The sequence below is a fragment of the Plecotus auritus genome (genome assembly GCF_963455305.1).
Source record: "Plecotus auritus genome assembly, chromosome: 7".
Taxonomy (NCBI): Eukaryota; Metazoa; Chordata; class Mammalia; order Chiroptera; family Vespertilionidae; genus Plecotus; species Plecotus auritus.
Window position 1 is genome coordinate 134,067,143 of NC_137774.1, and position 20,047 is coordinate 134,087,189.

General features: G+C 38.0%; 2 protein-coding genes and 1 pseudogene across 5 annotated transcripts in view; 2 read left to right on the top strand and 1 right to left on the bottom strand.

The window, feature by feature from the left end:
• The window catches only part of LHFPL2 (LHFPL tetraspan subfamily member 2), a 148,378-nt gene extending 142,478 nt beyond the window's left edge, over positions 1–5,900 (top strand). The window contains exon 5 of the mRNA XM_080679523.1: positions 1,954–5,900. Within this exon, the coding sequence (XP_080535649.1) occupies positions 1,954–2,210 (257 nt within the window). The 3' untranslated portion in view covers positions 2,211–5,900. The remainder of the gene's footprint in view (positions 1–1,953) is intronic.
• A 7,845-nt stretch (positions 5,901–13,745) lies between these two features.
• Positions 13,746–20,047, bottom strand: part of SCAMP1 (secretory carrier membrane protein 1) — a 72,308-nt gene continuing 66,006 nt past the window's right edge. For 2 of the 3 annotated variants that reach the window (XM_080682420.1, XM_080682422.1), the window contains 2 exons: positions 16,428–16,578; positions 13,746–14,477 (listed from right to left, as the gene is read on the bottom strand). In XM_080682420.1, the coding sequence (XP_080538546.1) occupies positions 14,455–14,477; positions 16,428–16,578 (174 nt within the window). In that variant the 3' untranslated portion in view covers positions 13,746–14,454. Of the gene's footprint in view, positions 14,478–15,265; positions 16,579–20,047 lie in introns of those variants that run through there. The other variant, XM_080682421.1, reaches the window with a different exon arrangement.
• On the top strand, positions 17,912–19,155 carry LOC308254564 (DNA primase small subunit-like; annotated as a pseudogene). The gene has a single exon. The product of its transcript is annotated as a DNA primase small subunit-like (transcript).

The window sequence follows — 20,047 nt, forward strand, 5'->3', positions numbered from 1 at the left end:
AAAAAATTAGCTCAGTAATTTTTGCATCTCCCAGCTAAGTAAGATCTGTTCAGATGAGGATGGTTTCGTCTTTCAAGGGAACTAATTTGTAGCCTGGGTTCTCCCCTCTCCCCAAATCATTACACCTTTCAAAATATACCTCAAAAATAAGCTGACCCACTTACTCATAACTGGTACACTTTAAACTATGCTGTGTATGGGAGGGGTCTGCAAAAACTATACCCTGTTGTCAGGTACCAGTCTATGTTCCAGTTCTGTTGTTATTGCTGTTATTGTTATGGATGTAGAAAGTACTCTGTACATACTTCAATACTCACAACCACCTTATGAATTAAACATTAGCCCATTTTACAGGTGAGTAATCATACTTAGGTTAAGATTTTCTAAGGTCACCCAATTTATAAATGTCAGAGCTGAATTCAAACCTCTATCTTAACCCCAATTTTGAGCTCTTAACCACTAACTGACCATCTCTCAATTTAGTGAGTCTTTGCTGTGGTCATTATCTTGCTGATTTGTGTTCTAGCTCACACTAGACCAGGGGTGGGCAAACTTTTTGACTCGAGGGCCACAATGGGTTCTTAAACTGGACGGGAGGGCCGGAACAAAAGCATGGATGGCGTGTTTGTGTGAACTAATACAAATTCAAAGTAAAGGAGGGGAGGGGAGAGCAAGAAAACCCTCCGCTCTTTCGGCTCCGCGGGCCGGATAGAACAGCCGAACGGGCCAGATCCGGCCCGCGGGCCATAGTTTGCCCATGGCTGCACTAGACCATAGAGGCTTTTTTGCTATGTGATTTCTATTTCTAGCCTTGGAATTGACCCAGACACTCAAACCAAGACTGCTGATTCAAGACCTTGCATATTTTAGGGTATCAACACACTCTTCCCTGCCTGCCTTATCCTCTATGCTCTTAATAGCATCTTTTCTAGGTGCCTCAATCTGCTGCACCTTTCATTTATGCTTCCCAACACTGGATCGCATTTCCTTAGCTACATATCGCTGCCTCCCAGCACTCTGACCTAGAGAGAAATAGGAGGTTGCGGGATTACAAAGCTTTTGTGAAGCACCCTTCTACAGAAAATGAGCATGGGAGCGGAGTCCCTCTATTGCACCCCTGCTGGAAAGTTCCCTGGGGCCTTCAGACTAGAACATTGGGATTAATTTGGTAAGTAGTGAACTGCCATCGTTGGATACTATCCTGATGAAGTATGCTCTATGATGTGAGCATGAAGGATGAAGACAGCTCTATGAAAGTTGTGACCTGTGGTTTTAAACTGTCCCTCATCTTCCTTCACACCTAATACTACCGCAGATTCAGTCATGTTCTTTCTGTGGGGAAGTTGCTTTAAGTAACTTGGAAGCTTTGATATGGTAAACCCAGAGAATTTCAGTAAAGGTAGGAAAAGAAAATTGGGCCAAGATTAGTTTACGAGGATAGAACTCCTTGGTATTTAAAAATCAGGTCTTTGTAACCTTATTAAATATTTTCAATTTGGCCAGCCATAGGGTCTGTAGCAACTGCTCACTCTGCTGTTCCAGCACAAAAGCAGCCCTAGGCAATCCATAAATGAATGGGTAGAGCTGTGTTCCAATAAAACTTTTGTTTTCAAAAACAAGGCCACAGTTACTTGGCCTTAGTTTGCTGATTTCTGCATTAGACCAAGGGAAATGCTCAGCTCAGTAAGAGTCCTGTGAGAAGAACAAGTTCATTTCCTTTCCTAGAAGGGAAATGATTAGTGGTGTACATTCCACCATGTACAGAAGAGGCTAAAAATATTTCTGATAAAGTGGTAATGGTTCTTGATCAGGCCAGATAAGTTGTATAAAACAGCCCCTAACACTTGCTATTGCAGAAAGGATGCCATAGCCCAAAGCAGGTAAATCAAGTAACAATGACAACAAATCTGTGGAGCCACGGGGTTGTCACCTCTTTTCTCTTCTGCCCTGCAGGCCTGTTCCTTATCCTCGGCTTGATACTCTACCCTGCTGGCTGGGGCTGCCAGAAGGCCGTTGCCTACTGTGGACACTATGCATCGGCCTACAAACCTGGAGACTGCTCCTTGGGCTGGGCCTTTTATACTGCCATCGGTGGGATGGTCCTCACCTTCATCTGTGCCATCTTCTCCGCACAAGCAGAAATTGCAACCTCCAGTGACAAAGTACAGGAAGAGATTGAAGAGGGGAAAAACCTCATCTGCCTCCTTTAATTTGGAAGAGACATTTATACCATTTTCTTCCTTGTTTAACCTTGTGAAACAGTTCACCTCTGGTTTCATCATCCGAACCAAGTGAAGAACTAGCCTTTACCTACCAAAGCCACATTCCACAGCCCTGAGCCTTTACAGGACCAATGAGAGGCAACATCCGGCCAAGCAAAGTGACTGCACACGAGGGCCACAGTGCAAATTGTAAGAGATGGAACATGAAAACAGTACATAAACCCTGACACGTGTCAGACGGCATCACCCCCAAGGCCCAGTGAAGGAGAATGATCTCAACCATGAAAGCAGCATTTCTCTGGTAACTGAAGAGACTGTTAGCCAGATTTGCTGGCTATTCAGAGGTGTGGGGTTTTTGTTTCCTCCTGGTTCTTTCAAGTGTCTCAGTTGAAGACTACACACTTACTGTGAGTGGGATGTGTGCTAAAAGGTATAGCAAGACACGATCTCTTTCTTAGCCCACCAAAGGGGCCAAGCAGGGACTGTGGAATTCTGTTGTGGAATGTATTGGAAGCTGAATTCCAGGGTCAGGTGAATCAATTGAATTGTCACTCCAAGATTAAAGAAAGAACAAGGGCCTATAAGATCATGAGAATAAAAATACAAAATCCTGCTAGTGGAGACAAATTCATTCTGCTTCCCAGCAGCCAAGCTAACGCAAGTACTGGCCCAGCCTCCTCTTCCACCAGAGATCACATGTTTTTCTCCTAGGCTTGGGATTGCACTGATTGCCAAAGGAAACCTCACTGTTTCCTCATTCCAGGACAGAGGTCTCCAAACCAGATGTGGCTCATTCAGATGTTCACTGGGAGAAACTGCCAGAACCTCAGCACTTACAGGGAGACCTTTTCCCATTGTTTGGTAACCATGCTGTAGTCAGCTATATTTCCAACCCCAACAGCAGCAGAATGCCATTCTGTGCATTAAAAAAAGAGCTAATCATGGGAGTTAAGGTTTTTTAGTTACTGGTTGATCCTGAAAGCAGACTAAAATAACATTAAATTGTTGCAAACGCTGAGCTGCATCAAAGGCTTCATTCCCAGGACAACAGAGTAGAGAGTTAATGCAAAATAAGTTAGACCAAAATTATAGCACCTGCCTATACCTGTTTACAAAAAGAATCAATTACCACTATTAAAAAAGTTTCGGGTGCTTTTAATCTAGTTTCTATAAATTACCAATATCATTGATTCAGGAAAATGGTATTAGCCATCACCTCATATTTACTTTGGAATGATCAAAGTGGCGAGAAAAAGCCTGGTCTAATATTATCCTAAGATCAGGATTGAAGAATGATACAGAAACACTCTATAGCAACTTAAGCAAGTGGGATGGACCTGCCAGATTTCTGGAAGGATTCGGTCTCTTTGGGTTTATGAATCTGCTCACTTGAGGGCTTGCTTCATTTTGAAAATTTAAAAAATAATTACATGCCTTATTTGGGCAAGGTATTATGTACTAAGTGCCACCAGACATAGAACCCTGATTCAGATTTTACAACCATGCCTAGCGCAGAAAAACTAATTCCTTTATGTGGCGATGGAATGGAACAACTAAAGTCTTATTCTATTCTGGTCTTTGGCCTATACTAGAAACCATCTTGCCTATACTAGAAACCATCTTTTCTTATAGCTTAAGATTTAAGGGCGGGAGAAGGAAGGGTATGGAACCAGGCCTTAATGAGTTCACCACTCTTAGTCCAAAGTTCAGAATAAGCAAAATGTAAATCCTATGACTTTCCTTAACAAGAGAAGGGTAAATCCTTAGCCTCATAACAGCCCAGGGGAGGGTTCAGGAAACATTAACCTATCTCTGACACCACACAGAAATAGGTTATGGCAGCCTATGGATTTGGCTCCTGTACCTGACAGAGTGTTACATGCTCTAACCAAGCCATGATGCCATTAAACCCTGGCAATAATTTTCATTTAAAAAAAGCAATTCGCTTCATCAGGCAAATACTCTTGATAAAAACACCATTTTTTCTTAAATGTATCATCAGAAGATTCACTCTTTTTTTTTTCTGTATAAGATAGAGAACCCATTTTCTAACACGAATTTAACATTCTCACTCTCTTTACAGACAAGTTGTCATAGCCCAGAGGATCCCTCATCCCTACTGCCCGACTGCTCCTTGGTTAAGGTGGCAGTGTATCCCTAGATCACCTTGACAATAAAAGTCACTTGACAGTGTCTACTTCATTAGTCTCAATGCTACAGAAGACAAAAAGCACATGCACACACAAAACCCCAAACCACTGAAACTACTCAAACACTGACCTAGTAAGCGGTAATGTTGGGCCTTTTAAACCTTCAGTTCATTAGCCAAGCTTTGGTTGGGATGAATGGAACATACAAACTCATGCAAATATAGACCAAAACTGCATAGCTGATTAAAAAACACAAAAAACACTGAATATGAGGAATATGTTGAAATAAATGTGTACAAAATAATTAGACTGATTATTGACCCATACCTGTTTTTCTAATTTCTATCACCTAATTGCCTCAGTCTAAAAATCTAATATAACTGTACCATTACAACTATCAGAAAAGTCTTATTTATTTTTGCCTGCATTTGTGCTTAAAGTTTTGTGATGGCTGGGCTTCTCAATGGACTCCAAAAAGGCAGAAATACTTGCTTTGGATTCTGTGGATTCTTTAAACCTGTGTGCTAATTCAACAATGTTACATTAATTGTGTAAGGGTTTTTGTATAGTTTTCAAACATCTGTGGTGAAATGATCTTTGTTAAAACATGTATTCTGTAAAGTGCCATAGTCTTTTTTTATGTGTAGCGTATTTAAAATATATATATATTATACATACACAAGTCTGTGTGAAAGATGTGCAATAACAAAGGTGTATGTATGTTTTGTTTTTTGGAAACTGGACAGGCGTCAGAACAGGAATTGTTTCTGTTTTGGCAAAGGAGAGTTAAACAGTTTTGCCTTTATGGCCTAGTATTTAACCCATAATGATTTTAATGCTACACAAACCTATGTGAAGAAAAGACTGGTATGGAATCATTTTTTCTGGGTCTAAATTAAAATAATCACTAGATTTATTGAACGTTAAGTGTCAAGCAGGCCCAGTTAATGCTAGTCTTTCATGTGAAATGTGAAGCTGCCCTTTTGCCTTTTCTGTTAGTGTGATAACTAGTAGCTGGTACATAATCACTAAGGAGCTATTTCTTAACATGCTTTGAAAGACCATGTTAATGCTAGACCACTATTTAAGGGCTGATCTCACACCTTCTTAGCCATAAGAGTCTGGCTTAGAACAGACCTCTCTGTGCAATAACACATGGCCACTGGAAATCCCTGGCCTGCATTTGTATTTGGGCAGCAATGACGCCCAAGGGCCAAAAGCATTACAGGCACGACTGGGATTTCTTCTGAGACTGTGGTGAAACTCCTTCCAAGTCTAGGGGGAGTCATTAGGTGCTTTGGAGGAACTCAGCACCACTTGATAATTCAACAGCCACTTGAGCCAAATATGAAATTGTATTTACCGCTGATGGACTTGATTTGAGCCTTCAAATTTGTGGTTATCCTATTATATTGTAAACTAATACATTGTTTGTCTAGCATTGATTAGGTCCCTGTGCATATGTATTTTCACAACATGTTGCTCCCTTCCTTTCCCCAGATCTGAATAAACCAGATTTTGCAAACTCATTTTGATTCTTTTAAGTCTAAGTATATTTCTTTCAATTATGATGTATATAATTTGATCAGGAAAAAAGATATTCAGGTATTTCAACTATTCCATTCATTAGTAACAGATATATATCCCTACCTTAGGTTAGCTTTAACTTCAAAATAGGCACTGTATATATTTGTTCCTCAGAGAAGCATCTCTTAAATACTATACAAATGTCTTAAAGTAAAACTAAGGAATATAAAAATGCTCCAAATCACTCAAGGCTTTACAAAAAAAAGAAATATGTATAATAATGACAAAAAAAAAAAAAAGGTCTGCTGAAGATCACACTCTCCTATTCCAACAATAACACCAAAATTAAAAGCCAAACATGGAGCAGTTCCACATTTCCTGAAGGTAACCTGCCCATAAAGAGCCTCATCCAGAAGCCGAATTCTCAAAGATAACACCAACAACCCTTTTCATAAACTCTTACTCAACTCTATATCTCATGAAGCACTCACTTGATAAACAAAAATGGTTATTTCTTCTCCTGATCTAGGGCCTATGACACCTGAAACTACATTTATGCTTTGGTTTCTAAACATACCTGACAACTTCCAGGTTTCTAATAGAAACCAAAATTAAAAGCTGACAGAATTATCCAAATCACTAAAGAAAAAAATTTCAAACAAACTATGATCTAAATTATCTGTGCAAAATTGGAAATTTCAAGTTACTTTTTCAGCTGTTATTACAGCATTCTGAAGAGTTAATCCACAAAAGAAAGGACGCCAGCTTTAAATTTCAGCAGAGGCTGGGAACCCTTGAGTGTGCTTCCCACTCATCCTTAGTTTTTACTTAGCAATTTTGCTGCTGGATGAACTTGCCATGACTGCCTTTCCAGAACACATCCGACTTACTCCTAGCTCTCCTTAAAGTCTTTGCTTTACATAAAGCCACTTAAGCACAGTCTTGACTATGCTTGACATTTCCTTTAAGTGGGTTATTTCAGTAGTTTCCAATAATTCAGTACCTTTTTCAACTCAAACACTAAAGAATAAGATCATCAAAGCAAATTTTTGCCTACTCTTTCAATCAGCAAGAACCAATAATTGTCTTTATTTCATAACCCCTACCAGCTGCTTAGTCATGTGTTTGGGGCCATCCTACTGCTGTCCCTACCACTATCTTCTTCCTTGCAGCTTCCTCCTCACCCTGAAGAGTTCTGCAAGATAAGTCTTTAAGACATGAACTGTTCACTTTGCTTAGGGACACAAGATATAGATAAAAACATAAATAAATAAGAGGAAGTAGCAAAACCAAATAGGAAAAGAAAAATCAATCAAAAAATTAGATATTAACAGTTCTTTGACTTTTTGTAGTCAAATCACCTCAAAAGTCTAACATCTGAAGGCAAGTAGTCCACCAACTGCCTGTGTTTGGGGAAAACCACTATAATGTATTCTCTAGAGAAGAAAGCCTGAGTTAAGGCAAGTGACAGCAAAGATAATGATATGAATTAGACAAATGTTAGGGGGAAAGAATGGATAGTCAGGTGACTGATTGGAAGGGGTGAGCAGAGAAAAGGAAAGAGTCCAGCATGTCTCCCAGTTATTTCGTTTGGGCATAGGATGGAAAGTGATGCCACCACCAAGACCAGGAATCCAAGAGAAACAGAGACAGGGAAGGTGGGAAGGTCCAGCTTAGGCTGCCAATGGAGAAGTCCTGTGTGGAGCTAGGTATATACTGTGGAGAGAAGACTAGGTTGGAAATAAGAGATTTGGGAGCCATCAATACACCTGGGCAGACAGCAAGAGTTTTTAATTATTATGCACGTTCAATGTGCAAGTACTATGCTAAGCACTTTATATAATTCATTTATTCATCAAAACCCTATGAATAGAAACTATTATCCTCATTGTATAGATAAACTAGAGGCCCAGTGCATGAAAATTCATACACTGGAGTAGGGGGGAGTCCCTCAGGCCAGCCTGCATCCTCTCACAGTCCGGGAGCCCTCAGGGGCGGGAGGTGACCCCGCAATCAGGGAAAGGCAACGCCCCCATCACACCTCTGCTGCTGCCACTGCTGGCAGCGCAAGTTACCTGAGCCTCGGGCAGCCCTGGGCAGCTGGGCAGCCACCAAAGAGGCTTGCCTGCGCCTTAGGCCCACCCTGGGTGGCTGGGCAGCTGGGGGGCTGAGGGTGGGTCTGGCCACACCGCGCACCTGCCACACACCCTCCCGCCCCGTGGGGTTGAAAGGACTGAGGGACTCTGGCAGGGCTGAGGGACTGGGCACTGCCATCTTGTGGCTATGGGCAATGCCACCTTTGTGATGGTGTGACAGTCAATTTGCATATTCCCTCTTTATTATATAGGATTAACTGTCACTAAGTAACTGAAATTAAGTAATTTGTTCCAGGTAAAAAAGCTAACTAAGTGGCAAAGCCAAGGCTCAAATACAGGTTTGACACCAAAGTCTACATTCTCAAACAGTTGTCGTTTCATTCTACCTGGAATATTTAGGGTGAAAAGCAGGCCCATACAAAACCCTGAGGATGCCAACATCTCTGTGTAGTAAACTGCTAAAATAACTTCCAATTATAATTCCAAAAAGGCCACACCAAAGGATGACAACTGATGAAAACACTGCTCTTTCTTCCCTCTTCAGATAAAAACCTAGTAATTTTTCATACTTCTGAAGATGGACCATGTGTCTTAATTTACTCAATCCTAAAAACAGTCACTAAAAATCCATTGAGTATTTGACAGTAGTAAAACAAATGACAGTTTGACAGTTTTTGTTATTTTCTTATAATCTCTTATCCAGGATAAGCAGCTGTTATAATTACATAAAAGGCATATTTTCTTCAGAGTTAAACTAATAATTAAATAAGGATTTGTCTTCAATTAAAGTTTCTCTAAACACACACACAAAAGCAAAAGACCATTTAGTAAGTTAATACTGCTGAAGAGCAGGCAGCAGGTACTCACGTGTTATGGAGGTAGGCCTTGGTCTGGAGACATCAGAAATATATGCTGTAATTTTTTTATTTTTTTTCCCTAGGATCCACTGTCCCTAAAAGATGGATATGAATTACTGGCAATGTGGAAGGATGGAAAAGAAACAGGGACTTGGAGAGAGGTGGCACCACATGGCAGAAGCAGCCTCACTCTTGGCAGGAGTCAGGGGACATGGGTCTAGCTGCCTCTCCCTGAAGAGACAGGCATTCTGTTCTCTCACTGAGTAATCAGGATAATTTCCTACTCTATACAAATGGGGTCAATAATAGAAATCACATCATAGGTTTGGTGTGAGGAGTAAAGTACCATAAGTAAAGCATTTAATATTGTCTCTGATATACAGTATGCCCTCAATGAGTAAAAGTTATTAGAAATTAAGAAAATCTTCTGTCTGTCCAGACAGAATATCATTTAGAATTGATCTCAAAAATTAAGAGTTGTTCTAAAAAATTGTGAAGAATAACATCACCTGGTGTTAAAACCAATCTGATTTTACCTAGAGAGGCTCAATGGCTGGCTACCTAAGGCCGCCTTTTCTTTTTCCATCCTGTACTAATCATCTTTAGCTTCAAGCTTTCAGGAAGTAGAAGATTTCACTGTGGATGCAGGATACCTGGTCACTCCTAGTTATCAAAACAAAACAAACAAACCAAAAAACAAAAAAAACAGGTAATGTTGGACGAGTCCATCTATGGAAAACCAGAATGCTCAGAAAATAAACCACCTGATTATCTATCAAAACCTACCATAGGGAAGACTTTTTAGAAAAGGGACATCCAATGTTGGTAGAGTGTGGATAAAGAGGTCCTTTCGTACACTGCTGATGGAGATATAAATTGATACAATTTTCTGGAGAGCAATTTAGCAATGCACATCAAAGGTCTCAAAAAGTGAGCCTATGCTTTGACCCAGCAATCTGTCCCAAGAAAAGAAAAAAAGCCTGGGTCCCCAAATTTAGCAACAATATATTCCTTGATAAATTATCCTATCTAATAATAAAAGAATAATATGCAAATTAACCATCACTCCGTCACAAAGATGGCGGTGCCCAGTCCCCTCAGCCCCGCTGCTGGAGTGTCCAGGCCTGTCGGCCAGGCAGGGGGCGGGGGGGGGGGGGGGGGGCGCGAGTGGCAAGGCTGGATCCGCCCACTCCAGTGGTGGATCCAGCCTCACTGCTCCGCTGCCTCTGGAGTGTCCGGGCCTGTCAGCCGGGCCAGGGGCCTCAGGGGCTGAGCGGCAAGGCTGGATCTGCCCGCTCTGGCAGCGGATCCAGCCTCGCCGTTTCACAGCCTCTGGAGTGTCCGGGCTTCGCTCAGGCTGCAGGAAGCCCTATTCTTGCAGGAATCTTCCTGCAATGGGTCTCTAGTTTATAGTAAAAAATTAAAAATCAGAACCTGAAGGAATAACAGGACTTCAAAAATAGTTTATGATACATATATATACAGGTAGCTAGCTGTACAGCTATTAAATGTTATAGAAATACATTCAGCAATCTTATCCTCTATAATAAAAGCCCAGCGACTGAACAGCGGAACGACCAGAACGACCGGTTGACCAGTTGCTATGACGCGCACTGACCACCAGGGGGCAGACACTCAATACAGGAGCTGCTCCCTGGTGGTCAGTGCGCTACCACAGTGGGAGCGCCACTCGGCTGACCGGAATGAGCAGCTGCTCCCGCTGCGAACCCCAGGCCAACAGGCAGGAACCCAGGCTGTGATCATCGCCTCCTCGCCCCAGGCTCCGGACACCCACAGGCTGCACAGAGCCACCACTGGGCTCGCAGAACTGACCCCAGAGGCTGGGAGGCGGGTTTGTGACCACTACACGACTGAGGCCTACCCCACAGCCTCTCAGTGTTATTGTCCCTGGGCCCAGCCCCGACCTGGTCCTCTGGAGAGGCGAGTGCTCCAGCTCCATGGAAGATGCCGGACCAGGGAGCAGCCACTCAGAGGGCAGGTCCACAGCTGCTCAGCTGACAGAGATGAGTGGCGCTCCCACAACAGCTGATCCCCGCAGGCCACGCCCCCCACCAGTGCACAAATCCCATGTACCAGGGCTCTAGTGTGAAATAAAGTTCAACATATTATTTATATCATAATTGAAAAAAGATTACAAACCTTTGTGTCTGTTAAAATTCTCCAGTTGAAAGTAACAGGAAACCAACTCAAGGTAGCTCAGGGAGAAAACAGAATAAAAATATTACTGGGATTAATGGGATGAAATATGGGTGAGCAGTCAGGCCCCATACAGGAAATGCAAAGCTATCAAGGTCTTCTCTATGTCCTTCTATCCCACTTGTCTTTGATGTCTGCTTCATTCTTCAGCTTGATGGTGACTCCTTCCTCACGGAAGAATATGGTACAGCTAAAACCATCTTGCCACTAAAACAGTATAGTTCTGGACAAATCTACCCAGGGAAAAAAATGTAATGAGCCAAGCATGGGTCCACCATGGCTAGATGACATCCAGTCCAGGAGCCCCAAAGAAATGGGCTTGTGAGAGCTCGATAAACATCCCTAAAAGGATCTATTACAATATAGAGGAAAATCTTATTTTTTAATTTTAGGAAAAAAGTTGTCTTCTGAGAAAATTAATAGAAAGCTATAAACCAAATATTAATAGTTACTTACGGGTATAAAATTATGAGCAGCTTTACCTTCTTTAGCTTATAAGTATTTCCTATAATTTAGACTGAAGTGTATTAATTTTATGAATTCAAAAAGTTAAACATTGCTATATTCCTTAATTCCATAAACTATGTATACATAGAAAAAGAATGGGAAATATCCAATAAAACATTGGCTGTGATATTCCTAAATGACAAATTATTTTTATTTTCTCATTTATCATTTCCCATGTTTCTCAATTGTTCAACATACATTACTTTCATACTAGAAAAAAAATGAGTTTGAGAAATGTTTATGCCCAGTGTGCTCAGTTTTCATGGAGGTGACTATAACATTGTAGGAATCACCCTGATCACCAGAGATAAAACACAGTGATTTGGGGCAATTTTTTTTCCTAGCCCCCAAACACCTGAAGAATCGTACTAATTGCCAATAGTAACAACTACCACAACCAAGATTAATCTTGAGAATCACTGACCCACAAAATATTATTAAAGTTATGGAGAATTGTGGGATTATATCTAAGTGTTTAAAAATAAAATTTGCATACTATTATTTTATAAATTAGAACTGTTTAAATGTAAAGAAGATAATATATAATGTATTCTCTGGACAAATAACAGGAAACTTTACTAGGTAGACTTTACTATTTTCTGTCCCCATTAGAGAAAAGATAAAATGGGTTTTAGTGGCAAGATGGTTTTAGTTACACCATCAGCCATGCCAAGCCCAGAAAGATATGAGCCGAACAACAAATCAAGATTTGGATAAACATAAAATTTAATACTCACTGCATTGCTACATGGTGGCCTCCATGTCGCTTGCCATTTGAAAACATTAACAGTGCCAATGAAAATTCTACAGTTTGTAAGTTTTGTCCTACCAAAATCACAACATTAAATTGTAAACATGGCACCCTCAGGAATGGTAAGAACACAAGAGAAGAGTCTTTTCCTATTTTCCTAGAATCTTTCAATGAAAGATACTGTATCTACTAGTATCTAGGACAGAACAGTGGCAATGCTTGGCTTAGTAAATTTGGATATATTTCTTTCTTGCTCTCTATATACTGTGATAAAGCCATAAAATAGGTTTAAAAATACCAATCAATAATCTAATCTCTAATGGAAATACTTCTTTCCATATTTAACCATTGAGATACAACTTTTTAGTTTAATAAACAAGCACTTAAGACAACTCTAATGTTTTAAAATTATTCTACGCTAAATAAATTTGTACTATTGTACTTCAAAATCTATCAAATAAGGTATTTTTTATTTTTAACCATCATTAATTATTTTTACATTAACCACTTTTATTTCACTCCTAAAGGTCTTAATCACAGGGAATCAACAGATTTCTCTAAACATATTCCTTAAGAAAAAAATGGAAGATACAGTGAAATGGTGTGTGACAGCCATGTTAATTCTAATGGGGAAATATGGATAAAATGATAAGTTCTATATAGTAACAGTCTAAACATACATTTTTACCAAGAAATATAAAATTAAATGCTAGTGGCAGTGTTTTCAGAAAAAGCTAAAAGCATTATGCTACTACAAATAATTTACAGAAACAACTAATAAATTTAACAAATTCCCTCAAAAATGCAAACTATACATTATCACAACATGATTTACAGAAGGAGATATATACAATGACAATTCAAACTCATTTTTTTAGGTAAACCCAGAAAACTGAAAATGCTGTTCCTATTTTAATTGAACACATATTTCTCAAAATAAGATTCATCATGAACATGATTTAACATCCTCTTTAAATAACCAGTGAAAAATCAAACAGGTATTTTCATTGATACATAAAACAACGATAGCGAAGTTAGGAAACCAAGTTCACTCACATCAATGACTTACTAATACACAGGTACTTATTCTAACCCACTAGGAAAAATGTGAACCACAAAACACATTTTTCCATTTTAAATCTTTAGGCAGTCTGTGTATATTGACCTTAAAGTGGTCACTTAATATGAGTGAAGCTCATATTCCACTACCTATTAAGGTCTAATGCAAAAAAAGTTGTCATTTTATGTTGATGAGAGTTTTTAACTAATCTTTTATGTGCTTATTTTGTTTAGCAAATGACAGAATTATACAGATTATTTTTAAATTCAAATGTGGAATTTCTATATACATTAAACCCTCAGCATGATTTCTGCCTCTGACGTGCTAATGAAGTATTTAAAAATTATACAAACAAACATCCATTAAACAGTATTTTATTTTAGAACACTCTGTGTTAATACAATAAATATACAAAACTTCCAAACCACCGGAGACATGCAACATTAGAGGGACAGATGGAGGGCATTTATATAGAACCATGACAGTCACCATGATGGCAGCGCAGTATTTCTCACTGACAAAATATACAAACATCCCTACATAAATAATCCAAGTCCCAAATTACAAGTCACTGAGGAAGGACTTTTCCAGTGTTCCAACCCCCCCCCCCCCCCCCCCCCCCCCCCCCCTCACAGCCCACCCACTTAATATTGCAGACTAAAAAATGACATGGGTGCTTACATTGTAAAAAACTATTTCATGATTCTGATAATGGGTAATGTTAATATGAAGCATAAAACACTAACAAATGCCAATCTTTTGCTGGGTGAAAATGTGACTATTTACTAATTTTGTTAATAGAAAATATAAGGATTTAAAATCCCAAACCTTATAAATCTGTAAGCATTGCCCTCATTTTAATGCACACTTATGTTCTTAAAAAACAATTCTCTCATAAGCTTGTATTAACCCAGATAACTGAATTTATAACAACATTTTCCCCACCTACACAAAAAGATACTGTTGGTTGTAATTATTCTTTGCTATTTAACAATGGGGAGTTCTACAGGATAGATAAAGGTATTCCTGTTCTTGAAGGAAAGTATCTCAGCATTTTTCAAAAGTCTCTATGATGTAGCTTTCATTTGCACTTTAAAGAAAAAGAAAAATGAACTTGAGATATAAATTAATAATGGACATAGTGTTCTTGTTGTATTTTGTGAACATATTCAATATATGTAAAATCCACACTCAATAGAGCACACAGATGAAACAAATTTTCAATAAGACTATATAGATTCTGAAAAACTTTACTGCCTTATTTGGTTGAGAAAGTAGGTGGAGATTAACGCTGATCAGAAATATTCACAAACAGCTTTAAATTCATACTCTGAACCCTATTTTCATCAAAATAAAAGAAATAGATTCCAAGTATATTACTTCAATAAAGTCCCAAATAAATCAAATGTAAACACCACTGGGACGGATCTATGTCACCTAGTAACATTATCATGCCAAGCTTCTTTCATAAATAATAAGAACTCACCATCCAGCCCAGCATGGACTTCATTTTAACTTCAGATTTGGGGAGAAGAATGAAAGTGATTTAACCATTTGTGCCCATCTGATTTTTTTTTTTAAGGGATGTGCATTATCAAATAATATAATCCAATAAATGATCCTTATTTAAAATCAAGTTGAGTAAGTCACTATTATTCTGTAATCTTAAATTAGCTAACTACTTGTAAAACACAGTATCATGACTTTACAAATGTACTGAGTCTCTTAATCAGTATTAAAGATGATTCAAACTTTCAACCCAAATATAAGAATGAATTCCTGTGCTGCACAGTAATAATTTTAAAGTGATTATATTCATAATTAATGCATTCAACTGTATATTTTCTTGCTTGGTGCAAATTAAATGTTTTCTTTTTTCTATTACTGAAAAATTTTAATATATTTAGTCTGTCTCAGAATTTGAAAGACTGATATTTAGTAGAGATTCAATTATATGTAAAATGCCAGGGTCTTTTAAAATTTAATGCCACTAGAGATGAGAGACTGAAAAAATCCCTTAAATACTGTACGTTCTTTATGGACAAGGAGTTAAGACTAGACTTTAATACCTCTGTTAAAAATTACACACATACACACACCCCCCACAAAAAGAGCTGCCAAACGTAATCTCAGTTCAATGAAAAAGAGTAGCCACAGAATATACCAAAGTTTCATACGGTAATATTTTACTATGATATGAATACTGAAAATTTAAAAAAAAAAAAAGGTATTCTCATCAATACATTCTATTCCATCAATTTTCCACCTTTTCTTTTGGATAATGCACTACATATTATATTCTCATATTGCACCCCAATAAACTTTTATTTAAAAGAAATTATTACAGAAAATCATTTCTAAAATTTTACAAATGACTCCCCAATTGTACAACCATAAGCAGTGCCGAACCCAAAATACTATTTTAATTTAAAAAACGTAGTGCCCATGCAAGATCATAGAATGATATCAAAATATCAGCTACTCTAAAGAAAGGAAATAAAAAGATAAAATTTACATTATCTACTACGAAATGCATATAGGCTCTTCACTTGTGACTGAAACTGCTAAAAACACAAGCCAATCTAAAAATCCACAAGTCTCTGATGGTCTATTTCTTGCAATATAAATAAGAAAAAAGAAATGAAGCATCTATTTACTGCTCCAATGTATAATCCTTAAGTCTAAGATTCTTGAATGACTGCAGCTATTACTAAGTGCATTTTTAATCATAAGTACCATATTAATTTTAGTGTCTTGTCACTGAAATAATTTGCTGAACATTCATTGCCCCCCAAATATGGAGAATATTTATTTAGCATGTAATATATTTTTCTGCAAGGGGCACTAAAATCTTAAGAAACTGTTAGGTAAGTAATAAGACAAGGAAGTTTTTCTGGTTTTTGCCCATGCACAAGTAAATAGGAGATATACATGCTGTGTGTACTGAACATAAAAATATTTATAGAATACAGTAAGTGGAGAAAAAAGTACAGTCAAAAGGTAACAGTGTATTGTTTGAAGATTCTCTAAATTTGGTTACCCTTGAAAGCATTCTGAGCTGCACTAGTTGCTGCAGTGGAAGCTGCGTTTGCAGCTGCGGTCTGGACAGTTTTGTTGGACATCACACCTGATGCGAATTCTTGTTGGGCCTTCTCAAAACTAGCACCTGTTGTGCGATATAGTCCATGTACCTACAGAGGCACAAAAAAGCAGAAGATGGTAAGTGGTCATCTATACATTCACTTTCAATAGCTCTTTAATTAATTACAACATGACTCAAAAAAAGAGGAGTAGATTCTAGGCATGATTCCTAAAATCAAAAACATCAGCCATCACATTGATACAAAATATTGTATTTAAATATTTTCTTAACATAGATTTTCCTTTTAATCCCCAATGCAGAAAAAATAATTATGCCTACACCAAACCAAAAATAATTTAAAGAACTTAATCAAATGAAAAAAGCTTTGTTTTCTGCTGTACCTAATTAAATAGTTTGACATAACAAGATACATTCTGACTTTAATACATTAATTTACTACCCTAAACAAATCAAAGAAAATAATGCCTTATCTATTTCTGTATTGGCTATATATACACCACTGACCATATTATAATCCTGTGATATAATTTTATCATTTAATGTACCAAGAACTATTTATTTATGTCCTCAAAGATACTTCTGCTGTCCACTCTGTATACATTTAACCTTTTGTGAATGGTCAAATTTTAAAGGATTTACAAAGAAACAATTCTGTGAACTGTCTGTCTGTCCATACTGATTTATCACTGAAATCTTGGGATTTCTTTTTATGAGTAAGGTTCAAAAATACTCTATTAGCATGTGTTTTAAGATGCATAAACGATGAAGCACATCAATACATATCACATCAGCCACTCAATTTAATACAAATTTGAAAAAGGAAATAATAAAGCAAATTAGAACAAATATTTATTATATGCCTACAAACTTGGGGGGAGAGAGGAAGAGACCGAAAATTAAATTTGTAATTATACTGCACAGTGATTAGATCTAAATTAGAAGCCTGAATGAAATGCAATCAAAGCAGGTTTGGAGGATGGGGGCAGTGCACCAAAGTTAGTCCTTTCCCCCAACCTGGATAGGAACTGGTAATTATAGAGTAAATGTCAAGTGAAAAAAAGTAGAATGAGTCAAAGACATTCAAGTTAAGTGTAGATACTAGGAAGTTATTTCAAAAAGAATAGAGAGGATAGGCTGATTTGGGGGAAGGGGGGAGATGCTTAGTTAGGTTCTAAACAGTCATACATTCTTACAAATGTTTACTGAATATCTGAATGACTCTAGGCCTACCACAGGCAGGTGATGATTTGGTTTGGAGCTCAAGAGAGGAATGGGCAAGAGACATGGACTTGGAAACCACTGGCATATACATGGTAGCTACAACTCTGACAAATGAAACTGTCCATGAAGAACACAAAGTAGAGGCTCCAGTGTGGTTCCAATTCTTGCGGTTATCCTGCTGGGGCTGAGTACTGAGTTCCATGGAGGCATCTGACCCCGCTGAGCTTCCCAAGCTGCTTTAGGAGCTTTTTCTCTTCACCTAATATTATCATTGGCTCAACTATGGCAGAGTGATAAAGAGAATTACTCTCAACACTGTTAATTTTCATTCACACTAAAAGATGATATTTACATTTTGCTACCAATCCTTCAACAACCTTAAATCCATACAAGATTGATATAGATACAGCATATTCCCACAAACCCAATCAACATAATACAGTGAAGCTGAGAGCTTTCCAGGATCATAAAAAAATGAATTGGTGTTTGACATTGACATAAACTATGATGATGTGAGGAGATGTTATAGTTCTGCAGACATATATTCTAAGTGATGGACACTCATGACAATAGCCATTCCCATTATCAACCGAGCACTGGAAGAGGACTATGAATTTAAGCATTGCCTCTGGGTATGTTCTAGAAGAAGAGGTGTTCACTGTTGGGTCTATGATGAATCAGTTAGAAAACTGTCCTCCATAGTACAGTCAGGAATAGTTGAGTATTTGAGTATTGTAAAGGGTGGTCAAGATATTAAAAAGAAATTGCACCTAAATAAAATAATTAACCCTTTTGTCAGAAAATCTATAAACATAATAAATAAATACTTCTAAGAATATGCCTTGGTTGGTCAACACAGATTTTAAGCTCGTGTTTCTGAAACAAAATTCATGATGACCTTCAACAAAGCTTCTAAAAGGATCACAGTTCACTTCAGTAATGGGAGCATTTGAAGGACCATTTGAAGAAAGTAGCCAAATATCCGAATGACATAAAATATGACAAATGTGGAGTCTGGCTTGAGTGGGAGATCATGCTCCAGTACTGTTTTCCATGGCTGGATATCAATGTTAGCAAAGTAATTTCTGATATAAATATTCACTTCTACCAGTTGCTAAGAAGCCCTTCTAGTGTTCATCCTAAAACAGGTCAAATTTCAGCATCTACTGGTTTACAGAAAGTGGACCAGTTTGTTCCATTTACTGTTCCAACTGTAAGCTCCATCTGCCATGAATTAGATGCCATTTCCACTAGTGAAGAGGAAAAAGAGAACAAAGCTGAATCCGATATCAAACACAGAACCATAGATTATTAGACCAGTCTAGGTACTCACGTAAAAGTATTTGAACAGTTTCTTGAAAACCTGGATAAATCCCAGAAAGAACTTCTCAAGAAGATAACAAAAAGACTTCAAAAAATAACAAATCCCCTCCAATGTGGATAACTCCTACTTTCAACCACGAATCAAATACTTCAAGAGATATTTAATAAATATAGCAGAACCAGGTATGTATTTTAATGCCCAAAGCAAAATTTCCTTTTCTTGAAAAATAACTATGTTAAAAAGATTCCTAAGACTACCAAAGAAGCCGAAACCGGTTTGGCTCAGTGGATAGAGCGTCAGCCTGCGGACTGAAAGGTCCCAGGTTCGATTCCGGTCAAGGGAATGTACCTTGGTTGCGGGCACGTCCCTAGTCGGGGGTGTGCAGGAGGCAGCTGATCGATGTTTCTCTCTCATCGATGTTTCTAACTCTCTATCCCTCTCCCTTCCTCTCTGTAAAAAAATCAATAAAATATATTAAAAAAAAAAAAAGACTACCAAAGAAGAATGTACAGGTTCCTGGAAAGAGCAATATTGGGAGGAATAAATGGATTGCAGATGAATTTGTAAAATTTAATATTATACAAAGATAATTTTAAGATTTCTAATATAAATACTCACTTCTATCAGTTGCCATATATAGAGGTAACTGAGAAGTAATACGCCCAAGACTTTAATCTCAGCTCACTAGATACAGCCTCCATATTTCTGGAGTGAATATTCTAGGTGAATGAGGGCTTTGTTCTTAAATCTAAGACACTTAAGTTAATTATAACTAAAGTGTATATTCAATCACTTCTTTGCTTACTGATATTTTTATAGGTCAGGCCACATCCCACTGCCCATCTTTTAAAAATAGTTTTAAACTGAGCATCTAAACCTACCAAAATTTTAATTCAAAAGATGTGAGTTACTAGATAATAACATTAGGGCCTAGTAGAGTATTGTTTACAACTGTTGCAATTGTAGCTCCTAACTCAGGGGTGGGCAAACTTTTTGACTCGAGGGCCACAAT